Source organism: Thalassophryne amazonica, chromosome 9, assembly GCF_902500255.1.
Source record: "Thalassophryne amazonica chromosome 9, fThaAma1.1, whole genome shotgun sequence".
NCBI lineage: Eukaryota > Metazoa > Chordata > Actinopteri > Batrachoidiformes > Batrachoididae > Thalassophryne > Thalassophryne amazonica.
Genome location: NC_047111.1, coordinates 24,677,814 through 24,697,442, shown reverse-complemented (window position 1 = coordinate 24,697,442; position 19,629 = coordinate 24,677,814). Strand labels below are relative to the sequence as shown.

At 43.2% G+C, this 19,629-nt stretch overlaps 1 protein-coding gene across 1 annotated transcript in view; it reads left to right on the top strand.

Annotated features, from left to right (window-relative positions):
- The window catches only part of nlgn2b (neuroligin 2b), a 233,898-nt gene that overhangs the window by 116,871 nt on the left and 97,398 nt on the right, over positions 1-19,629 (top strand). Inside the window, exon 4 of the mRNA XM_034177805.1 lies at positions 5,667-5,720. Within this exon, the coding sequence (XP_034033696.1) occupies positions 5,667-5,720 (54 nt within the window). The remainder of the gene's footprint in view (positions 1-5,666; positions 5,721-19,629) is intronic.

Here is a 19,629-nt window from a genome sequence, read left to right as displayed (position 1 = left end):
CTTCCCACTGCGTAAAATATGTGCAAAATGACGGCTGCCACACACAGCTGTGCAGAACACAAAAAAGGAGCTGGTGACAAAAGTCTTGTTTTTGTTGTGTGCATATATACAGTGTGTGTGTGTTTTGTTTTTTGTTGTTTTGTTGTTTTTTTACAGTGCTGCCAGCTGACAAACTCTTTCATTTTGTTCTATAATTCTAAATCTTTCCACATTTGGAGTTTCCATATTTACCAACATTTACATGAATAAGTGAATCTGAAGTGTTGGCTTGTATTGCCGTGGAAAGAGAATTTGGGTTGGGGGTGCGGTAGGGAGGTGTTCCCTCAAAGCTGACAAGAACAGATCCAAGGTTGCACACAATATTTAACAGGCACAAAATTACTACATTTCATTTAAAACCCTCAAATCTGAGACAGGCTACAGACATCAATTAAACACACACACTCACACACACACACACACAAACACACACACACAAATTCAGCATCAACCAAGCTTTAAACTTCGATGGCCTCAAAGGAAGCCTTGTCAGATGAAGTTGCAGTTCCTTGACTGGCCACTTGAGGCTGGCTGCAAAAAAAAGGTCCTTCCCATATATATGCATGTTAAAATGTCCAAATTTAGAGCAGAAACAAACAACTACATAAGACGGTTTTGGTCTCTATAGACATTTTCCATCATGACGACTGAACAGGCAAATTTTTTTTTCTAGCTTCTTAAGTTTAAGCTGTTTTAAGCCAAGAACGTCTCTAAAATTGGGGGGCGTGATGGCTTTGAGTGACAACAACTGGGCTCAGTGTCTCCACCTCTCTGAATGTCCAACCATAACTCAGGATCCACTGGGAAACGGTCGCAAGCTGTTGTGTTGTTGCTGTGTCTGTTTGGAGTATTTTATGACAAACACTTGGAATAATGTGGTGAAATAGCCTAATGGAACATCTAAGACATCTCTGCCACAGTATTAACGCTGAGTGAAGCTCTCATCGGATTTAATGTTGCACGCTAACGTTTAGCAGCTATTGGTATCCTGATCCATTAGGTCCATTTAATGCATAATTACTGAGAAAATAAGTGGCACCTAGCTTTTAATGTCCACGCCAAAGCAGCTCATTATGAGAACCAACGTACAGTCCACAAAATATGATTTAATAAACACCCGAACCAACTTTAGGTGTTAGCTTAGGTGGTTCGGAGGCCACTGCTGCCAACATGGTGACGCCCAGACATGAGCTTCATATTGACTGTTCCAGACCTCTATAAAAAGCCTATGGGTGACATCACACAGGCGTTGACCAGTATATATACAGTCTATGGCATCAACACATCAGTAGATGCTGGAGAAAAAGTGATTCTGTTGCAGGCTGTAGTGTCATTCAGAATTGGTTACTATTCTCTTTGTAACAGATATAACAACAGGGAATCAATTTTAAATGTTTTAAAATGTTTATCATCAAGTTTTATTATTATATTTGTCATCTGGCAGGGGGTGCTGTGACATCTGCTTTTCCAGCAGGGGGAGCTGCAACACCCCGCTGTACCCCCCACTAATCAAGGTTATGCTGCATTCCTGAAATAACCACATTGAAAAATTCAACATGTGAAATAAAATCCTCACTCCAGCAATATATTTTACTGTCTGAACCAGCGAACATCTAAACTTGATGCCGACTTATTTTCCTGAAATTTTAAAAGCTTCTCTGTCCGCTGGTAGACAGAAAATGACTCTTCTAACATGTAAAAAAAACCTTGTAACCTTGGGGATGTCATTTAGGCTAAAAGTGCCCCAAAATGCGCCAAGGTCAAAAGGGTTAATGGCTTTCTTGCTGAAGTGTAATGCAGACTCAGAATGACTTTCAAAATTAAAAAAAAAAAAACAGGGGTAATAATGGGCTGATGGAAGGTGCCACTGACAGCTTGATGTCAAGTAAAAGCAAATTAATGTGATTTTTATCAGGGAGATTTAAAGAGGTTGGTCACTGTGATAAAGGCCGTTGCTGGCTGCAGCTTGTGGAGCATTTAACGGTAAAGCTTGTTGCGCGGTGCTCCTCTGTGACCTTGGTGAGGAGAATCCTCTCACAAGCCGTTGCAGGCAGGATAAATATCAGAACATTTCACACAGACCTCAGCTGGCATTTAACTGTTTCCAGTGTGCGCTCATAAGTCACACATATGCACGAGTAAATATGCAGTCGTGTGCGTGATTTTGATTTCAGCGATGTGTTTTGGTGGTCACGTAACTCAGCCACATGGGGTGTGCAGCCAGTACATTCTGAGTGCCGGTCCCAAGCCCGGATAAATGAGGAGGGTTGCGTCAGGAAGGGCATCCGGCGTAAAACAAGCCAACCCAACTATGCAGACTCAGAATCGAATTCCCATACCGGATCGGTCGCGGCCCGGGTTAACAACGTCCGCCACCGGTGCTATTGCCCAACAGGGTGCCGGTGGAAATTGGGCTACTGCTGGGCGAAGACGACGAAGAAGAGGAGGAAAACGTTGCCACGAAGAGCGGGAGAAGAAGAAAACTAGAAGGGTGGAAATGAGAGTGGGGACTTTGAATGTTGGTAGTATGACTGGTAAAGGGAGAGAGCTGGCTGATATGATGGAGAGGAGAAAGGCAGACATATTGTGTGTGCAAGAGACCAAGTGGAAGGGAAGTAAGAGCAGGAGCATCGGCGGTGGGTACAAGTTGTTGTACCATGGTGAGGACAGGAAGAGAAATGGTGTTGGGGTCATTTTAAAGGAAGAGTATGTTAAAAGTGTGTTGGAGGTTAATCGAGTGTCTGACAGGGTGATGAGTGTGAAGTTGGAAATTGAAGGGGAGATGATGAATATCATCAGTGCATATGCCCCACAGGTAGATTGTGAGATGAAGGAGAAAGAAGATTTCTGGAGTGTATTAGATGAGGTGGTGGAGAGTGTGCCCAAGCATGAAAGAGTGGTGATAGGAGCAGACTGCAATGGGCATGTTGGTGAAGGGAACTGAGGTGATGAGGAAGTAATGGGTAGACATGGTATCAAGGATAGGAATGGGGAAGGACAGATGGTAGTTGATTTTGCAAAAAGGATGTAAATGGCTGTGGTGAATACCTACTTTAATAAAAGGGAGGAGCACAGGGTAACATATAAGAGTGGAGGAAGGTGCACACAGGTGGACTACATTCTTTATAAGAGATGCAAGCTAAAAGAAATCACAGACTGTAAGGTGGTAGCCGGAGAGAGTGTCACTAGACAGCATAGGATGGTTGTTTGTAGGATGACTTTAGAGGTAAAGAAGAAGAAGAGAGTGAGAGCTCAACAAAGGATCAGATGGTGGAAGCTGAAGGAGGAAGACTGTTGTGTGAAATTTAGCGAGCAGGTGAAAGAAGCACTAGTTGGAGGGGAAGCAATTTTGGACAACTGGAAAAGTACTGCAGATGTGGTGAGGGAGACAGCTAGGGCAGTACTGGGTATGACATCTGGACAGTGGAAGGAAGACAAGGAGACCTGGTGGTGGAATGAAGAGTTCCAGGAAAGCATAAGGAGAAAGAGGTTGGCGAAAAGGTTTTGGGATAGTCGGAGAGATGAAGAAAGTAGACAGGAGTACAAGGAGATGCGGCGTAAGGCGAGAAGAGAAATGGCAAAAAGCAAAGGAAAAGGCATATTGCGAGCTGTACAAGAAGTTGAATAGTAAGGAAGGAGAAAAGGACTTGTACCGATTGGCCAGACAAAGGGACAGAGCTGGAAAGGATGTGCAGCAGGTTAGGGGGGTAAAAGATGCACATGGTAATGTGCTGAGAAGGTGGAGGGAATATTTTGAAGAGTTGATGAATAAAGAAAATGAGCGAGAGAAAAGGCTGGATGATGTGGTGAGAGTAAATCAAGAAGTAAAAGAGATTAGCAAGGAAGAAGTGAGGGCTGCTATGAAGAGGATGAAGAGTGGAAAGGCAGTTGGTTCAGATGACATTCCAATGGAGGCATGGAAATGTCTAGGAGAGATGGCAGTAGAGTTTCTAACCAGATTGTTTAATAAAATCTTGGAAAGTGAGAGGATGCCTGAGGAGTGGAGACGAAGTGTGCTGGTTCCTATTTTCAAGAACAAGGGTGATGTGCAGAGCTGCAGTAACTACAGAGGCATAAAGCTGATCAGCCACAGCATGAAGTTATGGGAAAGAGTAGTAGAAACTAGGCTTAGAAAACAGGTGAAGATCTGTGAGCAGCAATATGGTTTCATGCCGAGAAAGAGCACTACAGATGCAATGTTTGCTCTGAGAATACTGTTGGAAAAGTACAGAGAAGGACAGAAAGAGTTACATGTGTTTGTGGACTTAGAAAAAGCTTATGATAGGGTGCCAAGAGAAGAGTTGTGGCATTGTATGAGGAAGTCTGGAGTGGCAGAGAAGTATGTTAGGGTAGTGCAGGACATGTACAAGAATAGTGTGACAGCGGTGAGATGCGCAGTCGGAATAACAGACTCATTCAAGGTGGAGGTGGGATTACACCAAGGATCAGCTCTGAGTCCTTTCTTGTTTGCAGTGGTGATGGACAGGTTGACAGATGAGATCAGACAGGAGTCCCCATGGACTATGATGTTTGCAGATGACATTGTGATCTGTAGTGAGAGTAGAGAGCAAGTTGAGTCTAGTCTGGAGAAGTGGAGATATGCTTTGGAGAGAAGGGAAATGAAAGTCAGTAGAAGCACGACTAAGTACATGTGTGTGAATGAGAGGGAGCCCAGTGGAATAGTGCAGTTACAAGGAGTAGAAGTGGTGAAAGTAGATGAGTTTAAATATTTGGGGTCAACTGTTCAAAGTAATGGAGAGTGTGGTAGAGAGGTGAAGAAGAGAGTGCAAGCAGGGTGGAGTGGGTGGAGAAAGGTGGCAGGAATGATTTGTGACCGAAGAATATCAGCAAGCGTGAAGGGGAAAGTTTACAAAACAGTAGTGAGACCAGCTATGTTGTATGGTTTAGAGACAGTGGCACTAACAAAAAGACAGGAGGCAGAGCTGGAGGTGGCAGAGCTGAAGATGTTGAGATTCTCTTTGGGAGTGACAAGAATGGACAAGATTAGGAATGAACATATCAGAGGGACAGCTCAGGTGGGACGGTTTGGAGACAAAGTCAGAGAGGCGAGATTGAGATGGTTTGGACATGTGCAGAGGAGGGACCCAGGGTATATAGGGAGAAGGATGCTGAGGATGGAGCCACCAGGCAGGAAGAGAAGAGGGAGACCAAAGAGGAGGTTCATGGATGTGCTGAGAGAGGACATGCAGGTGGTTGGTGTGACAGAGGAAGATACAGAGGACAGGGTAAGATGGAAACGATTGATCTGCTGTGGCAACCCCTAACGGGAACAGCCGAAAGACAAAGAAGAAGTTTTGGTGGTCACGTCTCTTTGGAGCGTGCAGCGACTTTTTGCCTTCAGATTGCAGCGTTGTTCTCACCGGGGACAGGACGCACTTGGGGAGAGTCTTGAAAGACCGAATCAGAACAGATTAGAGATTTAAATGATTCAGATTAGGAGAAATTAAAGCACATTAGTTTACCTCAGTTGTGGGCAAATGATTAATGTAAACCATTAATAGCTGTCAGGTTTTTGATTTCTCTCACTTTAATTGTTTTTGTTTTATTATGTTATGCAAATGCATTTGTTAATTTTGTCCTTTTACTCTTTTCTTTTTCAACTGTAGGTCCACTCACCAAAAAACAAGATGAGTCTTCAATGAACAGACCCCGGGATGAAGGTAGGTTAAAAAAAATTACTATCATATGTAATCTAATCATTGTGCTTGCATATTAAACTGTTTTGCATTTTGAGGAAAAAAATGGCCTTGGTTCAAATCCCCGCTTCACTGGAAAATCACTAAGGGCCCTTGGCAAGGTCTTTAATCCCCTATTGCTCCCTGTGTGTAGCGAGCGCCTTGTATGGCAGCACCCTGACATCGGGGTGAATGTGAGGCATTATTTATAAGTGCTTTGAGCGTCTGATGCAGATGGAAAAGCGCTGTATAAATGCAGTCCATTTATGAAAAGAAATTATAATATTAACTGTAGAATGAAATATTATATTAAAATTTTGCAATTAAAAAAATCTCCCTTCAGGTTTGTGAGTGACCCAGGAGTTTTCGTACTTGGCCGATGATAGGGAAGTGTGGGATGAGCTGCTTAATATTTCATTCAATAAAATATTCAATTAATTTAATATTAAATTAAATTATCTTTTAATTACATGTAATATGTAATTAATTTTAAATTTATTTAATCTAATTTTGCTTTATGTACCTTTACTTCCATAATTTAATATTGCATTGCATAAAAATTAATTGATCACATTTAAAAATGTAAATTTTATGAAATATTATAATAATAATAAAAACACATCAACAACACTGTTTTAACTGCTTATTAGCCACAACAAATCTATCACTACTTCCCTTGTAAATGGTTGGATAGAAGCTTTACGTGTCATTGTACACATACAAGAGATTAGGGGTTCCACTCCATAATTGAGTTTGAGTATAACGGGGTGGCCAAGTTCGGTCCTCGAGAGCCACATTCCTGACACTCTTAGTTGTCTCCCTGCTCCAACACACCTGAATCCAATGAAAGACTCGTTATCAGACTTTTAATGAGCCTTTCATTGGATTCAGGTGTGTTGGAGCAGGGAGACAACTAAGAGTGTCAGGAATGTGGCTCTCGAGGACCGAACTTGGCCACCCCTGGAGTATAAGAAAGATAAAAGAAACCATCACTGGCAAAATAACTTAGCAGACCAAGTGAAATATATATATATATATATATATATATATATATATATATATATATATATATATATATATATATATATATATATATATATATATATATATATACGAGGTCTGTTAGAAAAGTATCCAACCTTATTATTTTTTTCAAAAACCATATGGATTTGAATCACGTGTGATTGCGTCAGCCAAGCTTGAGCCTTCGTGCGCATGCGTGAGTTTTTTCACACCTGTCAGTTGCGTCATTCGCCTGTGAGCAGGCGTTGAGTGAGGAGTGGTCCACCCCTCTCGTCGTTTTTTTCATTGTTTAGGAATGGCTCAGAGACTGCCGCTTTGCTTGATCAAAATTTTTCAGAAACTGTGAGGGACATTAAAGTGGACACCATTCGAGAAATTCAGATGGTTTTTGGTGAAAATTTTATGGGCTTCAAAGAGATTACGGAGTGTTACTGTCGCTTTAAGGACGGCCCAGAGCGACTGGTGGTGCGTCGCGCTCCGAAGCCGCCATCGACAGGCTGAGCGACCATTTCATTTCTAAACGGATGGCTGTATGGATCCGTGACCATAGTGTGCAATTTCTCTGGTTATCACAAGAACTGGACATCAACCATTTTCCGTCAGATTTCACTTTTAACAAGAGATTTTGTCATGGAAAGCCGAGCGGAGGCTTCGCGCGTCACGATGGATTCGCTACTGGAACGAGACAAAAGCACCTTCGTTTTGGTCTCACGGGACAGCTTTGAGATGGCATTCAGACAGCTGTCGGTGGTTTTTCCATCGAGTGATTATCCGAGAAATTGTGGATGTGCCTGGACATGCCAGAACATGTCCTGTGATGCTTCATCACGGCGTTGCTTTGCGTCATGCAGCACCACCGCGACGCGCGGAATTCCTCCACACGTCTGTCTCAATGTGCCAAAAAAGTGCTGATGTCCACGTCTTTTCACAATTCCTGTGCTAGTCAGATAACATCCCGGATAAAACACAGTGTCCAGTTTGGAAATGAACGGCACATTCCACTGTTACAGGAGTTTTTTGTCATGGAAAGAGGAGAGGAGGCGCCGTGATGAAGCCTCACAGGACATGTTCTGGCATGTCCAGGCACATCCACAATTTCTCGGATAATCACTCGATGGAAAAACCACAGACAGCTGTCTGAACACCATCTCAAAGCCGTCCTGTGAGACCAAAACGGAGGTGGTTTTGTCTCGTTCCAGTAGCGAATCCATCGTGATGCGCGAAGCATCCGCTCGGCTTTCCATGACAAAATATCTTGTTAAAAGTGAAATCTGCCAGAAAATGGTTGATTTCCAGCTCTTGTGATAACCAGAGAAATTGCACACGATGGTCACGGATCCATACAGCCATCCATTTAGAAATTAAATGGTCGCTCAGCCTGTCGATGGCAGCTTCAGAGCGCGGCGCACCACCAGTCGCTCTGGGCTGTCCTTAAAGCGACAGTAACACTCCGTAATCTCTTTGAAGCCCATAACATTTTCACCAAAAACCATCTGAATTTCTCAAATGGTGTCCACTTTGATGTCCCTCACAGTTTCTGAAAAAATTTTGATCAAGCAAAGCAGCAGTCTCTGAGCCATTCCTAAACAATGAAAAAAACGACGAGGGGGTGGACCACTCCTCACTCAAAGCCTGCTCACAGGTGAATGACGCAACCGACAGGCGTGAAAAAACTCACGCATGTGCATGAAGGTTCAAGCTTGGCTGATGCAATCACACGTGATTCAAATCCATATGGTTTTTTAAAAAAATAATAAGGTCGGATACTTTTCAAATAGACCTCATATATATATATATATATATATATATATATATATATATATATATATATATATATATATATATATATATATATATACGAGGGCAGTCAATAAAGTATAGGTCCTTTTTATTTTTTTCAAAAACTATATGGATTTCATTCATATGTTTTTACGTCAGACATGCTTGAACCCTCATGCGCATGCGTGAGTTTTTCCACGCCTGTCGGTGACGTCATTCGCCTGTGAGCACTCCTTGTGGGAGGAGTCGTCCAGCCCCTCGTCGGAATTCCTTTGTCTGAGAAGTTGCTGAGAGACTGGCGCTTTGTTTGATCAAAATTTTTTCTAAACCTGTGAGACACATCGAAGTGGACACGGTTCGAAAAATTAAGCTGGTTTTCGGTGAAAATTTTAACAGCTGATGAGAGATTTTGAGATGATACTGTCGCTTTAAGGACTTCCCACAGAGCGAGATGTCGTGCAGCACTCCCAGGCGCCGTCGTCAGCCTGTTTCAAGCTGAAAACCTCCACATTTCAGGCTCTATTGATCCAGGACGTCGTGAGAGAACAGAAGTTTCAGAAGAAGTTTCAGCATTTTATCCGGATATTCCACTGTTAAAGGAGATTTTTTTAATGAAAGACGTGCGGACGGGTCCGGCACGGTGCAGCGGCACAGGAAAAACACCTCCGTGTTGATAACCATTTGTAAAATCCAGGCGGCTTTTGATGGCTTTCAGTGGAGTGAGTATATGAGAAATTGTTTAACAGCTGGACATGTTCCAACTTGTCCTTAAGGCTTCCAACGGAGGTGTTTTTCCTGTGGCGGAGCGTCGCAGCGGCTGCGAGCCGACGCTGCAATCCGCCCGCACGTCTTTCTGAAAACAGAAGGAGGGAATCATTCTGGATTGTAGAGAAGTGGAGCAGAATGATAGAAGAGAGATGAAAGAAAAGAAAAAGATGAGCAATGACAGTGCGCCAGGAACGGGTGGAAAGTGAAAAAGTAGTCATAATGAAGACAGGTGCATGATGAAATGACATTTATAGAGCTGTGGAGAGGCTGGTGGAGGAGGAGACGGGTGGAGTTTGACATTTGTGTTGACACCTGATGGATCAGAAGGTCCGACTCAAAGCTTCACTTAGGTATCGAGTGCAGGTTCAGGTTCCCCAAGCTATTCGACTATATATATATATATATATATATATATATATATATATATATATATATATATATATATATATATATATATATATATATATATATATATACGAGGTCTGTTAGAAAAGTATCGGACCTTTTTATTTTTTCAAAAACCATATGGATTTGACTCACGTCTGATTGCATCAGCCAAGCTTGAACCTTCGTGCGCATGTGTGAGTTTTTTCACGCCTGTCGGTTGCGTCATTTACCTGTGAGCAGGCTTTGAGTGAGCACTGGTCCACCCCTCTCGTCGTTAAGGAAATGGCGGAATGATTTGGAGCTTTCCTCCACTCCTCTTTTCATGACAAAAACTCCTGTAACAGTGGAATGTGCCGTTCATTTCTAAACTGGACGCTGTCTTGATCCGGTATGTCGTCTGACTAGCACGGGAATTGCGGAAGACATGGACATCAACACTTTTTCGGCACATTGAGACAGACGTGCGGAGGAATTCCGCGCGTTGCGGCGGAGCCACATGGTGCAAAGCAACGCCGTGATGAAGCCTCACAGGACATGTTGGGGCATGTCCAGCTCATGCTCAATTTCTCGGATATTCACACGACTGAAAAGCAACCAGAAGCCGTCTGAAAGTCACCTGAAAGCCGTCCTGAGAGACCAACACGGAGGTGGTTTTGTCCCGCGCCATGAGCGGCACGGTGGCACATTCATCTGCTTCTTTTTCCATGAAAAAAACTCCTGTAACAGTGGAATGTGCCGAAAAAGTGCTGATGTCCACGTCTTCTGCCTTTTTGTGAAAGTCAGACAACGTCCCGGATCAACAAAGCCTTCACGTTGGAAATGATCTGGCTGTTTCAGCGGGGTTTGAGCCTGTTGATCGGCGCTCGGAGCGCGCCGCGCTCTCAGACGCTGTGAGCGGTCTTTAAACCAGCTGGAGCACTCCTTAATCTGTATAATCCCCATAAAATCGTCCCTGAAAGCCATATTAATTTTTCGAATGGTGTCCACCTGGAGGTCTCTTACAGTTTCAGGAAAAAATTGATGCAGCAAAGCTCCAAATCACTCAAAGCCTGCTCACAGGCGAATGACTCAACCGACAGGTGTGAAAAAACTCATGCATGCGCATGAAGGTTCAAGCTTGGCTGATGCAATCATATGTGATTCAAATCCATATGGTTTTTGAAAAAAATGTACTCAACAAAAATATAAATGCAACACTTTTGGTTTTGCTCCCATTTTGTATGAGATCTAAAACTTTTTCCACATACACAATATCACCATTTCCCTCAAATATTGTTCACAAACCAGTCTAAATCTGTGACAGTGAGCACTTCTCCTTTGCTGAGATAATCCATTCCACCTCACAGGTGTGCCATATCAAGATGCTGATTAGACACCATGATTAGTGCACAGGTGTGCCTTAGACTGTGCACAATAAAAGGCCACTCTGAAAGGTGCAGTTTTATCACACAGCACAATGCCACAGATGTCGCAAGATTTGAGGGAGCGTGCAATTGGCATGCTGACAGCAGGAATGTCAACCAGAGCTGTTGCTCGTGTATTGAATGTTCATTTCTCTACCATAAGCCGTCTCCAAAGGGGTTTCAGAGAATTTGGCAGTACATCCAACCAGCCTCACAACCGCAGACCACGTGTAACCACACCAGCCCAGGATCTCCACATCCAGCATGTTCACCTCCAAGATCGTCTGAGACCAGCCACTCGGACAGCTGCTGAACAATCGGTTCGCATAACCAAAGAATTTCTGCACAAACTGTCAGAAACCGTCTCAGGGAAGCTCATCTGCATGCTCGTCATCCTCATCTGGATCTCAACCTGACTCCAGTTCGTCGTCGTAACTAACTTGAGTGGGCAAATGCTCACATTCGCTGGCGTTTGGCACGTTGGAGAGGTGTTCTCTTCACGGATGAATCCCTGTTCACACTGTCCAGGGCAGATGGCAGACAGCGTGTGTGGCGTCGTGTGGGCGAGCGGTTTTCTGATGTCAATGTTGTGGATCGAGTGGCCGATGGTGGTGGTGGGGTTATGGTATGGGCAGGCGTCTGTTATGGACGAAGAACACAGGTGCATTTTATTGATGGCATTTTGAATGCACAGAGATACCGTGACGAGATCCTGATGCCCACTGTTGTGCCATACATCCAAGAACATCACCTCATGTTGCAGCAGGATAATGCACGGCCCCATGTTGCAAGGATCTGTACACAATTCTTGGAAGCTGAAAATGTCCCAGTTCTTGCATGGCCGGCATACTCACCGGACATGTCACCCATTGAGCATGTTTGGGATGCTCTGGACCGGCGTATACGACAGCGTGTACCAGTTCCTGCCAATATCCAGCAACTTCGCACAGCCATTGAAGAGGAGTGGACCAACATTCCACAGGCCACAATTGACAACCTGATCAACTCTATGCGAAGGAGATGTGTTGCGCTGCATGAGGCAAATGGTGGTCACACCAGATACTGACTGGTACCCCCCCCCCCCCCCCAATAAAACAAAACTGCACCTTTCAGAGTGGCCTTTTATTGTGGGCAGTCTAAGGCACACCTGTGCACTAATCATGGTGTCAGCATCTTGGTATGGCACACCTGTGAGGTGGGATGGTTTATCTCAGCAAAGGAGAAGTGCTCACTATCACAGATTTAGACTGGTTTGTGAACAATATTTGAGGGAAATGGTGATATTGTGTATGTGGAAAAAGTTTTAGATCTTTGAGTTCATCTCATACAAAATGGGAGCAAAACCAAAAGTGTTGCGTTTATATTTTTGTTGAGTGTAAAAAGGTCCAATACTTTTCTAACAGACCTCGTATATATATATATATATATATATATATATATATATATATATATATATATATATATATATATATATATATATATATATATATTTAATTATATAAATAATGAATGGTAAGGAGTCCAACATAGAGAGAGAAATATTGGATGAAGAAAACGTATACTGGACTCGGCTACGCCTCATCCAACATAACTTTTCTGAATCCAATATTTCTCTATGTTGGATGACTTGCCATCCATCAATTGTTATGTTCTCCACCCCCTCCCAAATTAAGCAAGCAACAAAGAGTCAAGTAAATTAGATCAATTTATTTTGTTGTGAACAGCATATGAATGCTTCTAAAATGTTAGTAGCGTGCTTGTCTACCTTCTTAGAGTTTTTGGCATCCTTGGAGTTCAATATTTCCACCAGTTCCTCCTCTGTGAACTTAGCAAACCTTGCTGGCAGACGATTTTCTGCTGTTGTTGACATGTTTGTTGCCATTTTTTCAACCAGCGTCTGTCAGCAAGTTCCTGACCTCCGCTACGTCATTAGTGATGTCAACTCATGAATAATTGTATGCCGCGCTCTGATTGACTAGCTGTTGGCAGTAAGCTCTAACGCTATTGGTCAGTGGGAACCGATCCAATATAACTTTTGGTCCTAGCCTTTTTGTATCCCTTTGGATCCAGCATAACTTTCTGGCGCCAAGCATGCCAAAATATAGGTAAATGATGGACAGAAAGGATAATCTGTGATTGGCTATTGCAATCTGAGTGGAGAACATATATACAGTGAGGAAAATAAGTATTTGAACACCCTGCAATTTTGCAAGATCTCCCACTTAGAAAAAATGGAGGGGTCTGAAATTTTAATCTTAGGTGCATGTCCACTGTGAGAGACATAATCTAAAAAAAAAATTCCGGAAATCACAATGTATGATTTTTTTAAATAATTTATTTGCATGTTACTGCTGCAAATAACTATTTGAACACCTGTGAAAATCAATGTTAATATTTTGTACAGTAGCCTTTGTTTGCAATTACAGAGGTCAAACGTTTCCTGTAGTTCTTGACCAAGTTTTCACACATTGCAGCATGGATTTTGGTCCACTCCTCCATACAGATCTTCTCCATATCTTTCAGGTTTGGAGTTTCAGCTCCCTCCAAAGATTTTCTATTGAGTTCAGGTCTGGAGACTGGCCAGGCCATTCCAGGACCTTGAAATGTTTCTTACAGAGCCCCTCCTTAGTTGCCCTGGCTGTGTGTTTGGGGTCATTGTCATGCTGGAAGACCCAGCCATGACCCGTTTTCAGTGCTCTTACTGAGGAAAGGAGGTTGTTTGCCAAAATCTCACAATACATGACCCCATCCATCCTCCCTTCAATACGGTGCAGTCGTCCTGTCCCCTTTGCAGAAGAGCACCCCCAGAGTATGATGTTTCCACCTCCATGCTTCACGGCTGGGATGGTTTTCTTGGGGTTGTTCTCATCCACTAAACATGGTAAGTGGAGCTGATTCCAAAAAGCTCTATTTTGGTCTCATCTGACCTCATGACCTTCTCCCATGCCTCCTCTGGATCATCCAGATGGACACTGGTGAACTTCAAACGGGCCTGGACATGTTCTGGCTTGAGCACATGTCCAGATAGAGCTCTACAGGGAGGGTAACATTAGGAATCTACAGCAGGCCACGGAGCAGGTGATTAGAGACCCTGCAAGGCTTATGACAAATGTGGGTGTGGAATCCATTAGCTTAGCGGGGAAATTAGTGCAGAAAATCCACTATGGTGATAGTGCAGTTTATCTGCCAGGCAGGGAATTTCAACAAGTTGAGACTGTGGCCTGCTCCCGTAGACGTGTCCATAAATTTCATAGAGGGATATGCTTTGCAAACTTAATACCCATTACTATATTGGATCATGTTGAAATTGAGGATGGCCCAATGGTTGTTCCAGCAATATCAAAGATTTCATGTCTGCTACCTACAACGTGTGTGGAATGTCTCAAACCTAAACCTACTTCTAGGCATCTTATATATGCTACTCTGGAACCACCCCTAAACCCAAACAGCTCAACTGTCAACCCCACTGAGGTCCTTAGACTGGGTCTCATTAACATAAGATCACTGTCCTCAAAATCATTGTTGATTAATGATTTAATTATTGATCATCACTTAGATATGATTGGGTTATGTGAAACCTGGCTTAAACCTACAGCTGTCCTCCCCTTAAATGAGGCCTGCCCACCAGCATATACATTTAGTCACGTCCCTTGTGATGCGAAGCAAGGCGGGGGTGTTGCTCTTATTTATAAATCTAGGTTTAGCTTATTAGCTGTTGGGGGTCACAAATATAACTCGTTTGAGCATCTGATTCTCCGCTCCGCTCAGGATATTACGCATTGCCAAGGTCAGAAGAATAAAAATCAGCCGTATTACTTTGTCACTGTATATAGGCCTCCTGGCCCATATTCTCAATTCTTAGATGAATTTGGTGTGTTCATTTCTAACTTGTCAACGAGAGCAGATACCATTCTGATCATTGGTGACTTTAACATTCATATAAATAAGCCTTCTGATCCCCTCTGCAAATCATTTATGGAAATTGTGGATGCATTAGGATTTCGGCAATGCATTCGGGATTTGACGCACATTAATGGAAATACCCTGGATCTGGTTCTCGCACGTGGTATTGCTGTCACGAATAGTGACATCATGCCTCTTATATCAGTGGTCTCTGATCACTCACTTATTAAGTTTACAGTTTCACTGCCGTGTTTAGTGGAACAACAGCCTTATTTATCATTACGGCGATGCATCAACTCCTCAACTAAGACTGAACTAGAACCTAGATTGCCTGATGTCTTAGCCTCACATTTGACAAATACCCAGTCAGTAGACAGACTTGTGGATAGTTTAAACTCAGTGCTCAAAATGACACTCGACATGATTGCACCACCTGTGTTGAAACCGCGCTCCCCCAAATCGCAGTCACCTTGGTTCAATGATTACCTGCGTGACCTCAAGCATAAAGCAAGAGGTCTAGAACTGAAATGGCGTAGTTCAAAATTAGAAGTACGTGGGCTGTCAATAAAGTAATGGTCCTTTTTATTTTTTTCAAAAACTATATGGATTTCATTCATATGTTTTTACGTCAGACATGCTTGAACCCTCGTGTGCATGCGTGAGTTTTTCCACGCCTGTCGGTGACGTCATTCGCCTGTGAGCACTCCTTGTGGGAGGAGTCATCCAGCCCCTCGTCGGAATTCCTTTGTCTGAGAAGTTGCTGAGAGACTGGCGCGTTGTTTGATCAAACTTTTTTCTAAACCTGTGAGACACATTGAAGTGGACACGGTTCGAAAAATTAAGTTGGTTTTCAGTGAAAATTTTAACAGCTGATGAGAGATTTTGAGGTGATTCTGTCGCTTTAAGGACTTCCCATGGTGCGAGACGTCGCTCAGCGCTCTCAGCCGCCGTCGTCAGCCTGTTTCAAGCTGAAAACCTCCACATTTCAGGCTCTATTGATCCAGGACGTCGTGAGAGAACAGAGAAGTTTCAGAAGAAGTCGGTTTCAGCATTTTATCCGGATATTCCACTGTTAAAGGAGATTTTTTTTAATGAAAGACGTGCGGACGGGTCCGTGCAGACGGGTCCGTGCGGACGGGTCCGCGCGTCGGGACGCAGCCGCCGCGACGCTCCGCCACAGGAAAAACACCTCCGTTGGAAGCCTTAAGGACAAGTTGGAACATGTCCTGCCTGTTAAACAATTTCTCATATACTCACTCCACTGAAAGCCATCAAAAGCTGCCTGGATTTTACAAATGGTTATCAACACGGAGGTGTTTTTCCTGTGCCGCCTCACCGCGTCGGCTGCGTCCCGACGCGCGGACCCGTCCGCATGTCTTTCATTAAAAAAATCTCCTTTAACAGTGGAATATCCGGATAAAATGCTGAAACCGACTTCTTCTGAAACTTCTCTGTTCTCTCACGACGTCCTGGATCAATAGAGCCTGAAATGTGGAGGTTTTCAGCTTGAACAGGCTGATGACGGCGCCTGAGAGCGCTCCGCGACATCTCGCACCGTGGGAAGTCCTTAAAGCGACAGAATCACCTCAAAATCTCTCATCAGCCGTTAAAATTTTCACTGAAAACCAGCTTAATTTTTCGAACCGTGTCCACTTCGATGTGTCTCACAGGTTTAGAAAAAATTTTGATCAAACAACGCGCCAGTCTCTCAGCAACTTCTCAGACAAAGGAATTCCGACAAGGGGCTGGACGACTCCTCCCACAAGGAGTGCTCACAGGCGAATGACGTCACCGACAGGCGTGGAAAAACTCACGCATGCGCACGAGGGTTCAAGCATGTCTGACGTAAAAACATATGAATGAAATCCATATAGTTTTTGAAAAAAATAAAAAGGACCGTTACTTTATTGACAGCCCACGTATTCCACCTTGCATGGTGTGATGCTATCTTAGACTATAAGCATGCATTATTGGCTACAAAGTGGACCTATTACTCTGATTTGATCAACAAAAACAAGCATAACTCAAAGTTCTTGTTCAACACGGTGGCAACACTTATTCATGGACAACCACCTGTAGTTCGCTCTCCTTTTACAGCACAAGATTTCCTGGATTACTTTGAGAAGAAAATAGATGGCATTAGGTTGAACATATCCCAGCATGCCTTAACCCAGCCACTACACCCTGCTATTGAGGTGGGCGCCACTACTGAGGTATTACCTAGATTTACAGAATTTGATGGTATCTCTCTAGACATGCTGACGAAACTCGTAACGTCAACAAAAAGTATAACCTGTTTATTTGATCCTATACCAACAAAACTGTTTAAGGACCTGTGGCCTACTCTTGGGCCAATTGTGCTGGAAATTATTAATCTTTCTTTAACTTCTGGATCTGTTCCTAAATGTTTCAAATATGCAGTGATTAAACCATTACTTAAGAAACCTAATCTTGACCCTAGTGTATTGAAAAACTATCGGCCGATATCAAATCTATCATTTTGCTCTAAAATTCTGGAAAAAGTGGTGTCACGGCAGCTTGTAGACTATTTTACTGAGAATAATCGGTGCAGTCTGCTTTTAGAAAATATCATTCCACAGAAACGGCTCTCACTAAAGTGGTGAATGATCTTCTGCTTACAATGGATTCAGACACCACTACGGTTCTGTTGCTGTTAGATCTCAGTGCTGCATTTGATAAAGTGGATCATCATATTCTACTTGATAGGCTGGAAAATCATTTTGGGATTACTGGGCGTGCCCTTGCATGGCTGACGTCATACTTGACCAGTTGTTCTCACTGTGTTTTGTACAGTAACACTACCTCTAACCTTAGTGACATGAAATTTGGGGTTCCTCAGGGGTCTGTCTTAGGCCTCCTGCTTTTCTCCCTTTATATAGCACCCCTTGGGCACATATTGCAGCATTTTGGGATTACCTTTCACTGCTATGCAGATGATACTCAGTTATATATGCTGATAACTGCTGGTAATCTCATTCACATAAAATCCTTCGAAGATTGCCTTGCATCAGTGAGAAGCTGGATGTCTAGAAACGTCCTACTTTTAAACTCTGAAAAGACTGAAATGATGGTTCTTTGTCCAGTGAGACATCGGCATCAATTTATCCAGTTAACACTCACCCTAGGCTCGTGTGTCATACATCACACTGACAAAGTGAGGAACCTTGGGGTAATTTTTGATCCTTCGTTGTCCTTTGGTCTCCATATTAGAAATATTACTAGGACTGCTTTCTTCCACCTTTGAAATATAGCGAAGATTCGTCCCATCCTGTCTATGGCTGATGCTGAGACCCTGATCCATGCGCTCATCTCTTCTAGATTGGACTACTGCAATGTTCTATTTTCTGGTTTACCGCAGTCTAGCATTAGGGGTCTCCAATTGGTTCAGAATGCTGCAGCCAGACTTTTGACACGAAGCAGAAAGTGTGACCACATTACACCCATTTTGGCGTTTCTTCACTGGCTTCCTGTCCCAGTGAGACCAGATTTTAAGGTTCTGCTACTAACCTATAAAATTATTCATGGACTGGCACCTCCCTACCTAGCTGACCTAATTAAACCTTACGTACCGGCCCGGGCTTTACGTTCTCAGGGTGCAGGACTACTTTGTGTCCTTGGGTGAATAAGAAGTCTGTGGGTCACAGAGCTTTCTCTTATCGTGCCCCTGTTCTGTGGAATGATCTCCCTGCGTCAATAAAACAATCAGATTCTGTGGAGACTTTCAAGTCCAGACTTAACACGCACTTATTTTCCCTTTCATATGGCTAGCATACTGGTGCAGTTTTGTTTTACGCTTTTTACTCTTTTAATTCATGTTATTAGTAATTGAAGTGGGCCGCGGCCTCAACTTCACCTAAATTCTTTGTCTTTTAGTGAAGCTTAGGGCTAGCGGCCGGCGATCACCTTAGTATTTCTTCTGTTATTCTTGTTGATTAATGCTGACAAATTATACAGTATTTTTTGTCTTTCTGATGCCTGATTCTGTTTTTTCTCTGTTTAAGGTGCAGCTCCACCCAGAGATGGGAATTGTGTTTGTGTTGGCGATCCTCCTGTCCTGTGCACCAACAGCAATTCTTGTATATTTGTCCGTGAACTGTTCTGTGAATTATTTCTGGAATTTATGTTTGTAGCATGGCCCAAGCAGAGGGTCATCCTTTTGAGTCTGGTCTGCTTGAGGTTTCTTCCTCAGAGGGAGTTTTTTCTTACCACTGTTGCTCTGGGGGTTGGTAAGGTTAGACCTTACTTGTGTGAAGCACCTTGATTCAACTCTGTTGTGATTTGGCGCTATATAAAGGAAATAAACTGAAAAATTGCAATTGAAATTGAGGGACGGCGGACAAGACAAGCAGGAAGTAAGAGTAGAGTAGTGGGAAAACAGATGAACTAAATCAGTGACGGTATTGATGCCAGATCAGTTGCCTTACCACTGTTGCTCTGGGGGTTGGTAAGGTTAGACCTTACCTGTGTGAGGCGCCTTGAGGAAACTCTGTTGTGATTTGGCACTATATAAAGGAAATAAATTGAAATTGAATTGAAATTGAGCAGGGGGACCTTGCTGCCCTGCAGGATTTTAAACCATGACAGCATCATGTGTTACTAATGTAATCTTT